At 41.0% G+C, this 20,107-nt stretch overlaps 1 protein-coding gene across 2 annotated transcripts in view; it reads left to right on the top strand.

Moving 5' to 3' along the window:
• The window catches only part of Prdm2 (PR/SET domain 2), a 113,735-nt gene that overhangs the window by 8,927 nt on the left and 84,701 nt on the right, over window positions 1-20,107 (top strand). The window contains exon 2 of one of the 2 annotated variants that reach the window (XM_036177390.1): window positions 10,674-10,747. The exons of the other annotated variant lie outside the window; for it this stretch is intronic. Within the exon in view, the coding sequence (XP_036033283.1) occupies window positions 10,739-10,747 (9 nt within the window). The 5' untranslated portion in view covers window positions 10,674-10,738. The remainder of the gene's footprint in view (window positions 1-10,673; window positions 10,748-20,107) is intronic. 2 annotated transcript variants of the gene reach the window in all.

The following is a 20,107-nucleotide window of genomic DNA, read 5'->3' as shown; positions in this document are numbered from 1 at the left end:
GTGCATGTTTGTGCATGCAAGTGGGCACAGACAGAAGTGAGGGCAACTTTGGTGTTGATCTTTACCTTTTACTTTGAGGTAGGATCTCTTGTTCACTGCTCTGTATGTCAGGTTAGCAGGTTTGTGAGCTTCCAGGACTCAATCCCCATCTCTGCAGGGATTGCGGACATGCATGCTGTCGTGTCCAGCTTTTAAATGGGTTCTAGGAATTCAAACTCAGCTCCTTGCATTTGCATGACAAGTAAGTATTTTACTTACTGAGCCGTTTCCTCAGCCCACTTTGTATTTTGAGAGGTGGTCTCTCAGCTGAAGGAGCTTGCTGATTGACTAGGCTGGCTGCCCAGCAAGTACCCAGGGCCTTCCTGTTTCAGCACTGTATTATAAATGTGTATGCTGTGGCACCTGGCTTTTTTACAAGTATGCTAGGAATTGAACTGAGGTCCCCATACTTATTCAGCAAGCACTTTATCAATTGAATTATTTACTCAGCCCCTTTTGTTTGAAAGCAGTGGTTCTCAGCCTTCCTAATGCTGCTACCCTTTAATTCAGCTCCTTATGTTGTGGGAATCCCCCAGACATAAAATTATTTTCGTTGCTACTTCATAACTGTAATTTTGCTACTGTTATGAATTATAAATACTTATGTTTTTGGATGGTCTTAGGAGACCCCTGTGAAAGGGTCATTCAACCCCCAAAGGGGTTGTGACCCACTGGTTGAGAACCACTGTTGTAAAGTAAAAAAAAAAAAAAAAAAAAAAAAAAAAAAATCCGATTTGGTTGGAAAACCCCTGGGTGCCTGAAGTCTAAGTACAGATTTATATTACTTTTCTAGGATATCAACTGGACTCTTACTTGACATTTTAATATAATGGTGTTTAATTGCTTGAGGCCTTCTAGAGCCAAGGGCTGTTGACCTCAGAGCTCTGTAACTTACATAGTTTAAGGAGAACTCTTAATCAGCCCCATTTTCTCATTTGTATCTGTAGCTCTGGGAACAGAAGGCCGGGGGTTTTTAGTCTGCTGCATGGAAACAGTGTTGTCAGCACCTGTATCAGCCCTCTAAGACCCATTTCCTTCTTTATGTCTGTGTCACAGAATACTCCGTGCTGTGCGCACTCAGGGATCTAGGCCCTGGGGCAGTTATGCTGGTGTTCTGGGCCATGTGATGGAAATCAGTGGACTGAAGTAGAACACTTGAGGGTTCTCTGTTAACAGCCTGCTCACTGTGCCTCTTCACATGCTCTGTAGGCTGAGCTCTACTCTGTCACCTCTGTCCTTGGTAGTGGGTGGAAGTCATTCTGTGGGGTGAGAGACAGGTTTCAGCAGAGGCCACACCCAGTGAGTCAGCTTTTGCTCAATCTTCCTGCTTTCATGATCTACACACAAGCACACAAATCTCCCTGTTCTTTTTTTTTTTTGGTTTTTTGAGACAGTTTCTCTGTGTAGCTCTGCCTTTCCGGGGACTCACTCTGTAGCCCAGGCTGGCCTCGAACTCACAGAGATCCACCTGCCTCTGCCTCCCGAGTGCTGGGATTAAAGGCATGCGCCACCACCACCCGGCAAGTCTCCCTGTTCTTAAAGTGGTACACATTTCAGTACAGTTCTTACTGCAGTTTATGTAACCTGGTAATACTGCCTGCATTTTCTTCTTTGTTTTGGCAATGTTGTACAGCTTTGCACATGCTATGGAAGCATGCCACCAACAAGCCACTCATAATTTGTATCTTCAAGGAAAAATTGGGGCTTTGTTATTTTTGGATGGAACTAGGTGATTTGTAAAGTCATATTATTTTGGGAAAGGAAAATGGATGTGTTTTTCTTTGAGCAGGTGTAGTGTGAGCAGTGCCTGTGATCATGTGATCATGACCTGCTGGTGCCACCCTCCTGGTAGGGATCCTGACAATTCTGATAGTGTTTGTAAATTGATAAAATCTGGTTTTGAGACGTTAGCATGGTTTTAATATATTCATTTTTAAGTTTCTGGGTTGTGAGATTCTTTTGGTCAGAGTAAGCCACAGTTAGTACATCTGCTAAGCTAAAGGCCCCTTCTCCATACTGTTTGCTACTATGATGCTTTTTTGCCAAAAGAGCTACTTTGTAGTGATTAGACTATATATTATATAGACTTGTGAGACTCCTTTCACAAAGTGCTGTTTTCAGACCTTTCTCTTGTACTACCTTGTCTGTACACTTCTGGCCCAGCTCTAACAGTGTGCTGGTGGTTCCTTGCACCTTGTCTGTCTGTATTGCATTTTGGTCTAACACTAGCACAGCAAGCCAGTGTTTTTTTCTTTGTCTGTGAGCTTCTGGAGTCTTACAACTCAGTAATCACTACTGATTCTAGATGTTACAATGTGGGGAAAATTAGGCAGGTGAGATGGCTCAGCAAGTAAGAGCATTTGCCACCAACTGGGTGACTGAACTTTGGTCCCTGGAAGTTTCTGGAAGAAAGAATCAACTGACTCCTGAAGGTTGTCCTCTGACCCCTACATGCACACAGTGGCAAGCACACACATGCAATGATGAATGTAAGTTAAAAGTAACAGTCCTGAAGTTACGGTAGTTTTTCAAATAAGAACAGAAGATCTAAATTGATCCTAAAAATAACTAAGATGAGTGATTTGTGTGTGAATTTATTAAGTATTTTCATCATTCTTCCTTTCTCCTAGACTTAAATTGATATTTAAAAAAAAAAAAGATTGCTTTTCTTAAGGCTTTGTAAAGTGCGTAAGTTGCAGCTGTGCACAGAGACGGCATAACCAGTGTCATATGTGTCTGATTTGTGCTAGTGTGCTTGCCCTTAGATAGATTCTGCTTTCTTTCAGAGGATGGTGAGTGGTCACCGGGCTGTGACCCCAGGGTCAGGAGTGTCATTTATTTCTCTCCATTTTCAGGTCTCTGGAGCATGTTACCAGTAGTTCAGATTGTTTTGATACAGTGAGAGATCAGTAACTTTTTGTTTGTTTAGGTTTTTGGTACTGACCCTCAATACTCAAATCCCCTTTATATTAACAAGTTAATATTGGTAATAGTGATTTGTTCCATAATTTGAAAGCAGTATCTTTGAAAAGTACAGCTGAATGTGTCCAAGTTCATAGACTTTGTCTAGCATGCCAGAAGCCCTGGGTTTTCTCCCTAGCACACTATAATCCCAACACTCAGAAGGCAGAGTAGGAAGATCAGATTAAAAAAAAAAAAAGTCTCTTATAGCCCAAGGCAGATACTACTTAAAAAAAAAAAAAAAAAAAAAAAAAAGGTTGCTGGAGAGATGGTTTGGTGATCAAGACCACTTGTTGCTTTTTCAGAGGACCCAGATTTGGCTGGCTCCCAACACCTATATGGTGGCTCACAACCATCCCTAACCCCAACTTTAAGGGATTTGACATTCTTTTCTGATCTCTGTGGGCACCAGGTACCCACATTATATGTGTGTGCGTGTGTGTACACAACGTGTATATATCTAAATATATATGTATGTTTATAATACACATCTACACACATATGTATACATTCAGACAGAACACCCATATACATAAAACAAAATAAATAAATCTAAAAAGAAAATAAGTATATGTATGTGATCAGAATTTTAGAAATATAAGGTGGAGCTGAAGCTCGTACCTTTTCAGTGATCCATGTTATTTGTGAGTAACTGATGATTGACATTCACAGGCTCAAGCTTACGCATCTGTCTACTGTACCCTTTCTGCCTATTTTCAGTATCTATTAGTAAGTAGAAAATTAGAAGCACTGAAGTTTTTAGTATTAAAAAAGAGTTTGCTGGGCTGGAAAGATAGCGCAGCAGTTAAGCACACTTGTTCTTGCAAAGGACTGGAGTCTGGTTCCCAGCACCCATATTACAAGTCACAATCAACTTGTAACTCCATTTGCAGGATACTCAGCACCTGATTCTAACCTCTGTGGGCACCAGGCACAAAGCATCTTCACTTATAAAATAAATCTTAATAAAGTTTTAAAAAAGCATTAGAGATAGGATTTCTCTGTGTTAATAGCCCTTACTGTCCTGGAACTCGCTCTGTAGACTAGGCTGGCCTCGAACTCACAGAAATCTGCCTGCCTCTGCCTCCTGAGTGCTGGGACTAAAGGCATGGGCTACCACCGCCCGGCACTGGAATGGTTTTGATGACTTGTGTGAGGAGAGTCTTCTCTCCCTCTGCACTGATAGGATCCATTGTGGATAAACTTTGCTTTGAGATGCCATACATTAGCTAAGTGGGAATGCGGAAGTGTTGCTGTCCCAGTCAGTGCTGAGGCCAAAGTACTGTGAAGGCTTTGGGGTTTTTAAACAGTGTTTGGAGTTGGTCATCGCTATAGATAGCACATGTGGTCCTATTACAGACCCTCATTCTCAGCCCTTGAGCTTGTGTTTGGGAAGGTATGTAGGTTTTTTTCAGTTGTGAAAATGATTGCAGTACTGCTGGCCTCGATGGGCCAGGGCAGTGCTAATGCTCATAAGAAAGAGAGTCTCCGGCCAGGTGCTGTTGAGTTCAGTACACAGTGATACTTGTAAAGAGACTGCCCCAAGTCTCTCTTTTGGTGGTGGTATAGTCTTGCTAGGTTGTTCAAGAGTGATCCTTCTACCTGGTTTCCTGAGTAACTAGTGTGACAAGCGCATGTAACAGGAATCTTAAAAGGTCTTATTAATGAAAACAAACCTGAGGCCAGTTATTGGGGTGATTGCTGGAAGATCAGAGACACAGAACAAGCCACAGCTATCTCACCTTGCTAGTTCCTCAGGTGATCCTGTTTCCTCAGGCTGGAAGCTTCTGAGTCCTCCTCCACATGAATCTCAGCTGAACTGTGTTGCTCCAAAGCCTGAACGCTTATCCAGCCAAATGCTTAACTAACTAAATGCTTAACTCCTTTAGTTCCTGGTCCTCACGCCTTATATACCTTTCTCTTTCTGCCCCCACTCCCTGGGTTTAAAGGATGGGTTTCTGGGGTTATAGGCGTGGGTCACCATGCTTAGCTGTTTCTAAAGTGGCCTTGAACTCAGAGATCCGGCTAGCTCTGCCTCCCAAGTGCTGGGATTAATGGTGTGTGCTACCACCGCCCAACTTCTGCTATGGCTTACTCTTCTTTCTTTCTTTCTAGTCACCATTTTTGGCTTTGTTCTAGTTGCTGTCTGTTCTCTGACCCCAGATATGTTTATTTCGGGGAACACACAATATTTCAGGGAACACAATACCCACAACAAGCACACACTACCATACATGGTTAACTTTAGCATACTTTAGAGAGAATTTAACCTAGAAAAGCAAGAAGGCTGGGGAGAAGCATCCGTGGGTAAAACACTCTCTGCAAAAGTGTAAGGACTGGAGTTCGGATTCCCAGCATCCATATACAATAATGGCTTCCCTGTCTATAATCTCACCATTCAGGATGTGGAGTGGCATCCCAGGGCAAGCCAGCTACCTAGACTAGCTGAATTGACAAATTCTATGCCCAGTGAGATCCCGACTAAGTGGAGAGCCATGGAAGAAGGTATCTGATGTCAACCTATTAGCCTCTACATACATGTGCACACAAGTTTATAAACACTTGCACACTGGTGTGCCCCTCACATGTGAAAATGCGTGTACACACCCTCACACACACTACATACATACATATACTAAAAAATCAGCTGAGAAGTCTGTTGGGCTTGTAATAGTTCTGATACTGTGCAATATTTTTTTTTAAGGTGCATTTCTCTCTCTCTCTCTCTCTCTGTGTGTGTGTGTGTGTGTGTGTGTGTGTGTGTGTGTGTGTGTGTGTGTGTGTAGGTCAAGACAACTATAGGGGATTGGTTCTTTCTGTTTACATGTGTTCTGAGGATTTAACTGAGGCTATTAGGCTTGGTGGCAAGCACCTGGGTTATGAAGTTTTAGGTATGTAACTTATGTTGGGAATCAAGAGAGAGAGAGAGAGAAATGTTTTTTAGTTAGGAATAGAAGTGACAGAGAAGAGGGTTCCTTGAATATAGATATGTAGTGAACTTTTCAAAGGTGTTGCCAGGCGACAGTGGCACACGCCTTTAATCCCAGCACTCAGGAGGCAGAGCTGGGCAGATCTCTGTGAGTTTGAGGCTACAAAGCAAGATCCAGGACAGGCTCCAAAACTACATAGAGAAACCATGTCTTGAAAAACCAAAATAAATAAATAAAAGGTGTTAAGATCTTGATATTCTCCAACAGGAAATAATGAGTGGGTTTTGTTTGGACAAGGAGGGATCAAGCAGTATGGGAAGTCTTACGCTTCATCATGTAACAATTTGAGTCACATAGTAGGTTTTTTTTTTATTAGAAAGTTGCCATTTATTAAGCTAATGCATCAAAGAATGAAATGTTTAAGTACTGTACTGTTTTATTGTCCAGTGTCACATAGCAGATAACTCTTGTTTGAATTGTGCCTGTGAGCTAGCAACTACAGTGAATGAGGAGAAGGAAAGAAGATGTGAGCTAAAAAGGGAAAACCAACTGCAGAGCAGATGGAGGGGGCCCCCTAGGAAGCAGCAGCCGCACCCCTCACCCCTCCACGCTCCTCATTCTGGGAGGATGGGGCCAGGTTTCATCCTGACTTGTTCTTTCTTTCATAGTTCATCTCTAATCTGGTAGCTGAAGTTAGAGGCTCTGTTTGCAATTTTATCCAGGATCCGGTCACTTCTTTCTTTTTTTCCTGTCAAGCCAGTACTATCCTTTGCCTCTGACATTGCGGTCTGCAAGCTGCCCGCCCCGGTGCCCAAGCACCCAGATCTGCTGCCTGTAGATTTTCAGCTGAGATTCTGGATTCCTTGGTACTCTTTCTCGTCCTTCTTCTGCCTTCTCAGGTCATAGCTCTTCTCTCTGTCCCTAGAGCAGCTTGTTGGGTTGGCAGGTGCAGAGACAGGAGATGGTGCTCCTCTTCTTGACAGACCTCTCCTTGCTTTTCTCTATAGCCCTTTTTTCTACAGTTCAGGTATTTTCTGTATTTGCTCATGGTGGGCCTCTTCCCTACAGGGCAAGGATCTTCTGTTTGTAGGTGCTCAGGTGGGAGGAGTAGCGGCAGGTGTAACAAGAAATCTCAGTTGGTCTTTTAATAAAAAACTTGGAACCAGATATTGGGGTAAATGTTGAAAGATCAGAGAGACAAAGGAACAAGCCACTGCCACGTCTCACCTTCCCAACTCCATGAATCCTCTGACTAAAACCCTCCGAGTCCTTACCCGAAAGGCTCCAGCCAAAAAAGCCTCTAGCTGAAAGGGATACTTCTGCTGAAAAGCCTTTAGTTCTTGTCTCCTCACACCTTATATACCTTTCTCCGCCCAGCCATCACTTCCTGGGATTAAAGTCATGAGTGCTTCCGAGTACTGGAATTAAAGGTGTGTGCCATCACTGCCTGGCTGTTTCTCTCCTAGACTGAGTCAATCTCCTGGAGTCCAGGGTGGCTTTGAATTCACACAGATCCAGATGGATCTCTGCCTCCTGAGTGCTAGGATTAAAGGTGTGTGTCAGCCACCACTGCTCTGCTTCTTTGATCTTTCAGCTTTCACCCCAGTATCAGGCTCCGGGTTTTTTGTGATAAGACCTTTAGAAATCCGTGTTACAGGCAGGTGAAGGGACACTCACTCTTTTGTATGGAATGATGTGCTGCCTAATTTCTGGAATGTAAAGTGAAGCCCATTAAGGTCTTTCATTGTCATTTTTTCTCTTGACAAAGTGCAGTGTTCAGAATTGGCGAATCTATATGACAAGAAGCAGGTTAGTTGTCATTGAATGCTACATGCTGAGGAGTAAGAGTTAGAGGTGGATGTTGTCACTGCTAAGGTTTCCTTTGTTGTAGATAAAAATGTCCCATGAGTGATTGTGGTGGTGATGGTTGCACAACTCTGTCAGTATGGTACACACACACACACACACACACACACACACACACATTCTCTCTCTCTCGCCTCCCTCTTTTAAGATTCACTTATTTCATTTTATGTGGATGCATGCTTTGCTTACATGTATGTTTGTGTACATACATTCATGTGTGTGCATGCCTGATGCCTACAGAGGTCAGAAGAGGGTGTTGGGTTTCTTGAGTTAGAGAAGGTTGTGAGCTACTATTAGGTATTGGGAGTGGAACCTGGATCCTTTGCAAGAGCAACAGTGCTCTTAACTACTGAGCCATCATATCTCCAGTCTGGTAAATACTTTTGAACTATACATTGAGTTAGTTACATGATACATGAATAGCCCAGTAAAGCTGTTAAATTACAACAACACAAACCCAAACAAAATCAGACAACAACACCATGCATTAAGTAATAACAGAAACCAGATTGTAGAACATGGCCTAGTTTTCTCAGCCAGCCTGAAGTTGGTTCTTGTTAGCTGAAGATGCTGGTGCTTCCCTCAAAACAGATCCTCAAAGTAACTGTGTGAAGGCAGCACAGGCCTGCTGTCTCTGGAAGAAGCTTCATATGTAATTGTTACAGTGATACGATGAGTCTTAAAAGAAGGAAAAACCAAACTGAGGGAATGGCATAGAAGTCCAATCCTTCTACACATCTCCCATGGCCAAATTCATAAACTCACATATAAGAACTTGAAGAAGATAAGAGAAACCTGAAGTGTAAGATGTTACACGGCCTAGAGGAGCTGATAGTAGCCAGTAAACATTGTATGGAGGGCAGGTATGCCTGTCTAAGAGACCATTAGTAACTTTTTATACCTTAGAACCACCTTCAGACAGGAGAGCAGATTAAGTCTCAGGCAATAGGGTGAGTTGTGTTTACTGTATTATATGTATCCTGGGGAAGGTCATATTGAATATCTGTGAAAAGATGCTCAGTGTTAAACTTTAAAGCAGTGATTCTCAACGCGTGGATTGCGACTCCTTTGGGAGTTGAACAACCCCTTCATGGGGGTAGCCTAAGATCTTCAGAAAACACAGATTCTTACATTGTGATTCATAACAGTAGCAAAATTACCATTATGAAGTAGTAAGAAAATAATGTTATGGTCGGGGGTCACCACAATATGAGGAACTGTATTAAAAGGGTCGTAACATTAGGAAGGGTGAGAACCACTTTGAAGGAACTGACTCCATGGGTTGTCCTTCAGTTACCTTGACATTTTATCTATTGAATATACTAAGTCTATATTGGCTTGGCCAGAACTGACTGACCTGTGTAACAAGATGGAATGCTGTGGAGTACATTCCTTGGGCACAATACACATAAAAATTAATTCAGATGAGCAGGGCCATATTTAAATATAACCCCTTGTTGTTAAAGATCATCAGGAGAGTATGGTCTAGCAGCTCAAGGAAGGAACAGAAAGTCACCTCATCTTAGAGAACCACTGTTGCCTCTAATGGGGCAGGCATGTATTCTTCAGTCTAAAATGTGTGTCATTACATCACATGCCTGTTGTATTATTGACAGTCAGATCAGACAGTTACCATATATAGGTGATGTCTCGTGGACCAAAGATGTGCATGAAAAAATAAGAGAATTATACTTCATGGTACATGTGTATGTGTGCTTACTGGAGACATTTACAATGATATAAACTGACTCGAGGCATACATTGTATATATATTTTTAATCATTGGTTAATTAATTTTTGGGGGTATACTATCTAATGTAGCTCAGAGTAACCTGATTTTCCTTCCTCCACTTTTCAAGTGCTGGGATTAGTCATGAGCCACCATACCTACATGGGCATACATAGAAAAGAACATCTGCATAGACTTTTTCAAGCTAGCAGAGTTAAGTAGATCAGGCTGGCCTTGAACTCCAAATCCTCCAGTCTCCACCTAAGTGCTGGAATTACAGTATGACACCACACCTGGCTAGTAGATTATTATTTAGAAATGAATACAGTCACATACTACTTAAGGGTGTGATCTAACAGTGTATCATTGGGCAGTTTTATTTTTGAATGTCATAAAGGTACTGGTATGACATTGCTGTATGACATTGCTGAGACCAGTGCTAAACACAAGGCAATACAACAGTCTCATGGGATTCTCGTTGTGTATGTGGACAGTTGTTGACTGCACTATTGTTATGAGGTATGTGACTATATGCCATATGCATTTACAAGAAGAACTTTTGTTGTCATTTTACTCTGCTGTGACTATGTCAAACAGTACTTTAGAGAGGCATAATTGTAGTTCTTTCCAGACCTCTTTTAAAAGCTTTGCATGGTACTGCCTGCTTTTTATTCTTCCCTTTGAAAAGAATTTTGTGTGGCCCTTTTTAGTCAGTCCACCTTTCTGCTTCAGGAGCTTGAAAAACAGAGTAATGCAGTCTAATTGTGTTTGCATGCAGCAAATACTGAAAGCAAAAGAGGGGTGCCTGGGTTGTACACCACTTACTCCTCTAGGCTTTGCGCTTCTGACTATTAACAAAGCCGATTTATTTCTCCAGGAGTGATGCAATTCTTAACCCAAAATATGATGTCATTCTGCTGATTCTGCTTGGTTTGTAGAGTACAGTGAAGCCCTAGTAGGGTTTAGTGAGAAATATATTTATTATAATAATGAATCTGAGAAGTTAGTTGTCAGTATGGACTGAGGTTGTCTGACAGGGGTTGCTTTATGAATGGCCCTTGGAGTATACTCTGTAGTTCATACGCGGTTTTAAATCACTGTAAACTTGTAGGCAGGTGCATATTACAATTGTCTGTTTTTCTTTTTAGGGCTCATGTAATCAAAGAAGTTTCTTTGTTGTGTGTATCTTTACAGAACACAACAGGAATTGAAAATGCATCAGGTGAGTTTAAACATAAAATTTATACAAATTCACTACTCAGATGTTAGGCCAGCTATTGATTTTAAAACATAGCAACACACACATACCCTCATTCCTTCCTCTTGGATGTTTGTGTTGGTTTCCTCACCCCATTATCCCCTGTTGCTCTCACAGTGTGAGTGTGTGGGGCGGCCATGTGCATTGCTTGCTGTGGGTTGCTGCTCAGCTTTGCTTTCAGAGAGACAAGCTCTTAGGAACTTTAGCTCCAGATTTGCCCTTTTAACCTCTCTTCTGCCACATCCAGCGTGAGGGGTTGTGTTTCTTTGTTTAGGACATATTAAGCTTTTATTTCTGAACTTTTTATTTTATTTTTCAATTTTCCAAGGTTGAAAGTCATTTTTAGAGACCACAACTGATCAAACAGAAACTTTCAAGTATTTTGTTCTTGAAAGTCCTTTGTATAAAATACAGAAGGCAGATACTGAAATGTAAGGTGTTTTTCTCTTGCAGGAGGGTGTGTGATTACTGGGAGATTAAACTCTTTTGCTATGGATATTTCTGTAACCTCAAGGGTGTTCTGAAGTAATATTATCTATGTGATTTTTAATGCATTCTAGAGTAATATTCTTAGTTTTGTGTCATTCTCACAGTCATAGACATTTATGGATGCTAGAAATATTCTCCTAAAATTTTTGTAAGTGCACCTTTAATCCCAGTACTTGCAGGTAAAGGCAGGTGGATCTCTGTGAGTTCAAAGCCAGCCTGGTGTACATATCAAGTTCCAGGACAGCCAGAACTACAGAATAGAGAGACCCTGTCTCAAAAAAAAAAAAAAAGAAAGAAAAATTTATGGATGTCAGAAATATTCTCTGAAAATTATTTATAAGCAACTTTTAAAGGAGATGAAACACAAAAATGTAAAGTATGTAAATTTCTTTTTTTATTTTATAGCTTAAAACTTTGTGGACTTGAAAACATTTTGTATCGTATCAATTGAAACTTTAGATATCTTTTTGTCATTTCCAGGTGTTTCTAATTAGAAACCAGAAGTATAATATTGTGAGGTGATGAGATTCAATACATTCTGTCCTGTGTTACATTTAGAGAGGTGAAATTGTTGGAGTGGATCTTTTTGATTTCTTTTCATTGCTTTCATTATCAGAAATAAGCTTATTTTAATCTAGAGGACTATACCTCGTAAACATGAATCTGGCGAGCACATGGGCACATGGTCTCTATTAGAGTAATAGTTGAAGATTTACTGACGTGCTTTTGAAGGCAGATTATATTTGAAATGGTGAGGGGCTAGGGAAAAAGCAGAATGGATTTTCAGTCATCATACATCAGAGGTATATTTATGTATGCATTTCATTTTTTCTCTTATTTTAAGATTGATTCTTAATGTGAACCTGGTCACTCAAAGGCAGTGGCTTTTCTGTAGTCTGGGACTTGTTAGAGGAGTCAGTCTGGGCTAGAGTGATGGTGACGTTCTGAAGTGAATTTGAGTGTGGGCTGTTCTTGCTGTGTTTTGTGTTCATTTATTATCTGAGAAGCTGGCAGTTAAGCTTAGGCTTAATTGTGCATTGCTTTTCATTCCCTACTGAATTAGTAAGATTTTCAGTGTTCTTGGACCTTGTTATTGTTATTTTCTGATACTTTACACTTTGCTTTAATGTCCCAATTGTGTCAAACAAAGAGGGTGTATACTATTCCAAAAGAGTTGTAGCAATAACCATTTCACTTTCTGGTTCTTTAGCAATCTCATGTTGCTTTTGACAAGTTTTAACATTAGATCTGTACAGGGCTTCTTTTGATGCCACATGCCAGGTTATCAGGACGAAAGTGTTCTAATGGCTAGCACGTTTCTTATTTGTGTAATTTAAATGGGCTGGCAGTGAGGAGAGTTTTATTTGGATTATAAAACCCTTCCTCTTTTCCTGACTAAAACTTTTAGGGTTTTCAGTTAAATTTCTTTATTATGCTGAAATATTAAGTTAATCAATATTTTCCAATATTGTTATTATAGTAAAAATAAGAATATTATTCAGAATAGTTTGTGGCTTTTGTTCTTGTATTTATCACTCTCATTGTCAGCTAGATTGTACTAAAATTTTCCAGATAACTGCACAACAGAATTCAGGTGGAAAAAAGTTTGAACTTGAACAAGACTGACTTATAATTAAAATCCTAAAGTTATTTTATGATTGGTTGGAATTTTCCCTCTAGGAAATGATTTGCATCCCTCTGTTGCATTTCAGCAGTCAAAACTTCTCATAATGGCTGTGATCTCAGAGACATTAGTACAGACTCACTTTTCTCCCATGAATGAGCTATTTGAGGCACAGGGATGATCTGGTTATGGTCACGGTGCTTGTGAGAATTCTTTAGAAGGAGCAGTAGAGTTCAGAGCCTGCTGCCCATACTGTACACACCACCTGTCACATTCTGTTGCCTTGGTGTGTTCAAGTCCCTCCTAGAGAGGCAGTTTGTTAGACTCTCTCTCTGAAGCCATTTCTGGGGCTCCACATGCCCCAGAACATTAGTTCTTTCTCTTTCTTCCTCATCCCTGTTACTCATTTAGTACTTACTCTTGCCTTCTCTTTGATCTTGAGAGGGAGTACAGCTTGCTGTGCAGGTGAGTCCTTGTTCTTCCTCACAGTCATGCCTGGCTGGAGGGCAGGGTCACGTTTGCCTTCCTTTTTTATTTTCTCCATTGTTTTGGATCATAGCTGTCCTTTCTTTTCTTGCTAGCATTCTACACTAACCTGTACAGGTGCTGTGGAGATCGCTCTGTGTAAATAAAGTTCTGATTGGCCAGTGGCCAGGCAGGAAGGATAGGTGGGACAAGAGAGGAGAGGATTCTGGGAAGTAGAAGGCTGGAGAGAGACACCACCAGCCGCCGCCATGACAAGCAACATGTAAAGACACCGGTAAGCCACAAGCCATGTGGCAAAGTATAGACTAACAGAAATGGGCTAAATACAAGAGTAAGAGCTAGACAGTGGTAGGCCTGAGCTAATGGCCAAGCAGTTTAAATTATAAGTGTCTGTATGATTATTTTATACGTGGGTTGTGGGACTGCTGGGGCTTGGTAGAACCTGGAGAGAAGCTCTCTAACTACATACAGTTGCTCCTGGACTTTCAGGATGGTTATATCCTACTAAACTCATTGTAAAGCCTAAGAAATTACAAGTGTTTTTCTTTTGTATTTCAGACTGTTCTAAATTGGAGATCATCTTTGTAATGTTCTCCTGGTTCCTAGGTTATTTAATGACATAATGCAAATAGGCTCAAAGTAATCTGTTAGATATGTCTTAGAGCTTAATTCCATTTTGTATCTGTTGAATTCTTAGCACACTTGCCAGGTACTCTGTTAAGAATGTATGTACCTGGGCCTGGCGGTGGTGGCACATGCCTTTAATCCCAGCACTCGGGAGGCAGAGCGCGGTGGATCTCTGTGAGTTTGAGGCCATCCTGATCTACAGAGTGAGATCCAGGACAGGCACGAAAACTACACAGAGAAACCCTGTCTCAAACAAACAAACAAACATGGTGGCGCATGCCTTTGATCCCAGCTCTCGGGAGGCACAGGCAGGTGGATCTCTGTGGGTTTGGGACCAGCCTGGTCTACAAAGAGAGTTCCAGGACAGCCAGGGCTGACACACAGAGAAACCCTGTCTTAAAAATGAAACAAAAGCAAAACAAAACAAAACCCTCCAAAAAACAAACCCCAAATCAAAAGCAAATAAACAGAATGTGTAAATATTCTCCTGTTAATACTGTATTTGTAAAGCACCCTATGAAGTGCAGGCATTAGAATTCCCATTTTAAGACTGAAGACATCAAGGCCCAGAGAGATGGCCTTTCCAGAGGAAGAAAAGGAGCTTTGCAGTCAGCAGCCTGTCAGATGTAAAGTCTGCTACTGAGCGGCCAGAGAGTACACTTGACTATGCAGAGGTAGTAAACAGCTCCCCAACTCAGTGGCTTAACACAGCACTAACTTACTTCCTCGTCTTTGCTACATACTGTTGTTGGTTGTTTTTTGGCTTTTTTGTGGGGGCTGCTACCCAGCTTTCAAATAAATCACACATGGTGGCTTATTCTTCTAAATGTCCAGCCTTAGCTTGGCTTATTTCTTGCCAGCTTTCCTTAACTTAAATTATCCCATATACCTTTTGCCTCTGGGCTTTTCCCGTTCTCTTAATTCTGTAAATCTTACTCGTAATCTGTGACTTGCTGTGTAGCTAGATGGCTGGCCCCTCCAGTCCTCCTCCTTCTCTGACTACTACTCTTTCCTCCCAGGTTTCTCCTTCTATGTATCCTCTCTGCTTGCTAGCCCTGCCTACCCTTTCTCCTGCCTCACTACTGGCCATTCAGCTCTTTATTAGATCATCAGGTGTTTTAGACAGGCAAACTAACACGACTTCACAGAGTTAAACAAATGCAACATAAACAAAAGGAACATGCCTTAAAATAATATTTTACAACAACATACCCTGTGTAGATTAATTTGGTGCTGTGCTGCTATAGTTACACAAGAACAAGGGTCAGTGGAGGCTTGGTCTTAATATGTGATATTAATTGGCCACACTGTTTGGCATATATCATTTAAATTAGTGTGGTGGGGGGGTGTATCTGCTAGCAGAGAAAAATTAGTATTTAAGGACAGCTGTGAGGATTTACTGTGACTACCTGTAGTACTAATTTACTGAGTTACACAGCCCCCCTCATTCTTTGCATAGCTCATATTATTATTAATATTTGCAATGTAGTGACTAACTATATTGGCAATAAAGTGACTATAGTCACAGCATCTCCCTGTTCTAAACATTGACCTGTGTATGTTACTGCTATTAACCAGTAGCAGGGCAGTTTAGCTTTCTGTGCGAGTTTTAGAGACCAGTAAAAGAACAAAGAAGCTGTGATCACTCAGTTTCACATATCCAGCTCTGAGCACTGTTCTAAGCCATCTGCAGCTCCCTTATCTCGACCGACCTTCCAAGATGTTTATTTGTTCCCATGCACAGAACACCTCCTAGCATGTTGTGGACACTGCAGGGAACCAAGCAGTGCAGTCTGTGTGCTTGGAGAGGCAGGCAAGGCAGTTTCCAGTGGATAGTGAAAGTACAGTGAAGACAATCCATGCAGCAAGTGCTAGTAAGGAAGCATGGGGTGGAGTTAGGAAGCTCACTGGGTTACACAGAAGACTGGTCTGAGAGGCCATCTTAGAAGCAAGATGGGACACAGCCAGAATTTAAGTGCACACTGATCTAGGGAAAGAAAATAATAGGCAGAGTAACACACATTAGATCCTTAGGTGAGGGAATGAGCTTTGTTTAGGAAGATTGGTGCTCTAGTACAGGGTGATACTGGTGTGAGAGTCAGTGCTGTGGGAAGGCATTTATATGTTTTTGAAAGTTCTGTCTGATTTGCTTTAGAGCCAAGGATGTATGGTAGGATGTGGTAACAAGCCTGTTCATTTTTGAGACCTGCAACACACTGGAGCACAGTTCTTCAGTCGGACAATTTAAGGGATCTGCCAGCTTTTGGGAAGATGCTACTTTTTTTTTTTTTTTTGTATTGTAGATTTGATTTGACTGCTGTTTTTTTCTAAGGTGGTGTGTTTAAGAGTTTTCTGGTGTGTGTGTGTGTGTCTGTAAACTGTTACTGCAATCAGTTGTTCTTTAATCAAATGCAATTAAATGCTCTTTTAGTATCTTGAAGCTTGATTGATTCTTTTCCCCATTGATTGTCCTAGTATTAGCTTGGAGTACTCTCCTTAGCTCCCCCCTCCCTCACCCCCATTTTAAAGAGACAGATTCTGGCTACATAGATTGGGCTGGCCTCAGCGCTCAGTCTTTTTTGAAAGTATAAATAGGCAAGAATTGTTTGAATATTGGATACCCTAAGATTGTGTTTTGCTTGTAACAAGTGCTGTGGTGATAATTATTGGCCTATTGCAACAGTGATGTATAACTTTGCACGAAGGATTCTTCGTTGTAGTAGGAATCTTAAAGAGTTCTTATTAACGAAGTAAAACTGGAGGCCAGTTATTGGGGTGATTGCTGGAAGATCAGAGACACAGAACAAGCCACAGCTATCTCACCTTGCTAGTTCCTCAGGTGATCCTGTTTGCTCAGGCTGGAAGCTTCTGAGTCCTCCTCCACATGAATCTCAGCTGAACTGTGTTGCTCCAAAGCTTAACTAACTACATGCTTTTTCCTTCTTTAGTTCCTGGTCCTCACGCCTTATATACCTTTTTCTTTCTGCCCCCACTCCCTGGGATTAAAGGTGTGGGTCACCATGCTTAGCTGTTTCTAAAGTGGCCTTGAACTCAGAGATCTGGCTAGCTCTGTCTCCCAAGTGCTGGGATTAAAGGTGTGTACCACCACCGCCCAACTTCTGTTATGGCTTACTCTCCCCATTTTCTAGCCACCATTTCTGGCTCTGTTCTAGTGGCTGTCTGTTCTCTGACCCCAGATGTTTATTTCGGGGAACACACAATATTTCAAGGAACACAATACCCACCACACTTCTTTTAAGTTTTTTTTCTTTGTTTTTATGTGTATGAGTGTTTGCCTGCATGTATGCATGCTTGCCTGATGACCATGGAAACCAGAAGAGGGTATCAGATCATCTAAACTGGAGTTATATAGGTCCTCTGCAAGAGCAGCAAGTTCTTTTAACCACTGAGCTGCCTCTCCAGTTCCAAAATATTCTTTTTTTTTTTTTTAAACAGATTTTTTGTTTGTTTTGTTTTTATTTTTGTTTTTTGAGACAGGGTTTCTTTGTGAAGCCTTGGCTGTCCTAGAACTCACTCTGTAGGCCAGGATGGCCTCAAATTCACAGAGACCCACCTGCCTCTGCCTCCTGAGTGCTGGGATTAAAGGCATGCGCCACAACCACTTGGCTCCAAAGTATTCTTAATGTTAAACCCTGCTGAGTAGAATCCCCTGTAATCCGCTACTCTCTTTCAGTATCTGGATCAGATTCTCTAAGTGTTTTGGTGGGTTAAAACTGGTGTGATAATTTGTAGTTACTTTCTGGGTAAAGTGTGTAAGTGGAATTACTACATTCTTGTGAAAGGCCAATAAAATTTGCTCATTTGTGTGTGTGTGTGTGTGTGTGTGTGTGTGTGTGTTACATATTTTTGGTTTATTGAGACAAAAAGTCTCTCTACATAGCCCTTGTTGTACTGGAACTCACTGTATAGACCAGGACAGCCTTGAACTCACAGAGATCCCCTGCCTCTGCCTCCCAAGTGGTGATATTAAAGATGGGTACCACCATGCCCAATCCTTATTCTTTTATTTTTAAAAGCCAGAACCATTAGACCATATTGCTCATGTAAAATGTGGATGGCATCTTTTGTACTAGCCACCATTTCAGCAGAGTTATTTTACCAGTGCCAGCTGTCAGAGTGTGTGGAGAGAGGGTCTATCTATGGTGAGGGAGGAGAGGCTGGTTCTGAGTCCACATGGAGCAAAGAGGGATGAGGTCAGTTTCCTGGGCCTTGTAAAAGACTAGAGGGGATTTTGCCTGAGGGATGGGAGAGTTTGGAGTAGAGACATGTTTGAATTGGGTTAGTAAATAAATCTTAATTTAAACAATGTATTTTATATTCTATTATATTGGTATTCCTGTCCTTTAAGTCTGATATCCTAAAGGTTCATTTTGGTTTAGTGATGATTTAAAGATTAATATGTATTTAGGATCATAAATTATGAGGTCAGCTAGATTTTTGTCTTTGCATGTAAATTAACTTTTCTATTTGTAAATATACAGTATTTAAAACTTTAGTTTCATACACTTAAAAATTCTTTTTCTATTTATGTATGTGTGCATGTGTCTGTCTGTAGGTGCCCATGGAGGCACTACGTTCCTTAGAACTGGAGCTCCAGGCACTCCTGAGCCTCCTGACGGGGATGCTGGATCCAGACTGTCCTTGAGATTTACCAGCGAGTGCTCTTCACCGCTGGGCCAGCTCTCAACCCTGCTTAGTGTTTTCTTGCAAGGAGGTGTTTAATAAACATACTTGGGTTTCCTTTACTGTGGACATTGCATTTATTCTAGTTGTTTTTTTTTTTCCCTCCGAGACAGGGTTTCTCTGTGTGGCTTTGCGCCTTTCCTGGAACTCACTCTGTAGCCCAGGCTGGCCTTGAACTCACAGAGATCTGCCTGCCTCTGCCTCCCGAGTGCTGAGATTAAAGGCATGGCGCCACCACCGCCCGGCCAGTTGTTGTATTTTTAAAGTTTGACACTATTTTGTGCTTTAAAGTGTTTTTCCATCATTTCCATTCTTGTTGAAATTTTGGGCTGCTGGAGTTTGTCCTCAGTAGTACTGTTTTTCTGCTCTGATGTTTATTAAGCTCTTTGTTTTTGTTTGCCTTTGTTGTGCTTGTATGTTGTTACTGCTTTCCTGTTTTCTCAGTATTTCATTAACATTTTTCCTCAAATATTTGTCTCTGAGCTTCAATTTTAAATTGTTTGATATTAAAGGAGACTCCTAGGCCATTTTTTTTTTTCCTAGATTTTTTTTTCCTTAAGTGTGATTTGTGTGTAGCATAGTGTACCCATTTGACACACATCTGCCCACATGGAGTTATGGCCATTTCCTGGCTCCAGGATATTTCTGTTTCTCAGGGCTTCTCCTGCCGATTAGTCCTCCACCCTAGCTAGCGGCTCCTGATCAGCTCTGTGTCTCCATTGAGTGGTTTGTCCTGTTCTCGTGTGTCATAGACATGCAGTCATACAGAGCATGTTCAGTATTTATCTTCTGATGGTTTTGCAGTCTATCCAGGTTGCTGTCTGCCTTGCAGCTTCATTTCCTTTGCAGAATTTTTTGATACCATCTGAGTATTTAGCTGAGTCTAATAGGTCTGATTCTACCAGGTGGTTAGTTCTGTGGCGGCTTCTCACTTTCATTTTCATTATTTTCTTCCTTCTTTTTTCTAACACTAAAAATAGTCTGTCTTAGCATATACTAATTTTGTAGCAAAGAAATGTTTATGATTATAAATACAAATTTAAATCTTCAGATTTAAAAAGACTTCCATTGGTACTCCTAGTTGTTATGATTTACATCTAAATAAATGTCTAGTTTAAGAAATTTATATTCTAATGATGGTATTTAAATCTCATGTTAAATCCTGTAATTTGCTAGATAGCAGTTTTTTTAACAGCGATTTTTAGAAAACATGGATATGTTTTTCTTTTTTAATGAAACTATTAGATTATCTGAAAATTGGAAAAAAAAAAACCCCAAAACTCCAACAACTTGGGTTGTTTCTTTAAGTAACTGGAAAGCTTTGCTTTTTTGTGTTGTTTGGCCATGGATGATGTGGTAGACAAGCATTAGAGCAGTTTTACTGTACCTCATCA

This window comes from Onychomys torridus, chromosome 2 (assembly GCF_903995425.1).
Source record: "Onychomys torridus chromosome 2, mOncTor1.1, whole genome shotgun sequence".
Taxonomy (NCBI): domain Eukaryota; kingdom Metazoa; phylum Chordata; class Mammalia; order Rodentia; family Cricetidae; genus Onychomys; species Onychomys torridus.
This window is presented reverse-complemented; position numbering and strand designations above follow the sequence as displayed.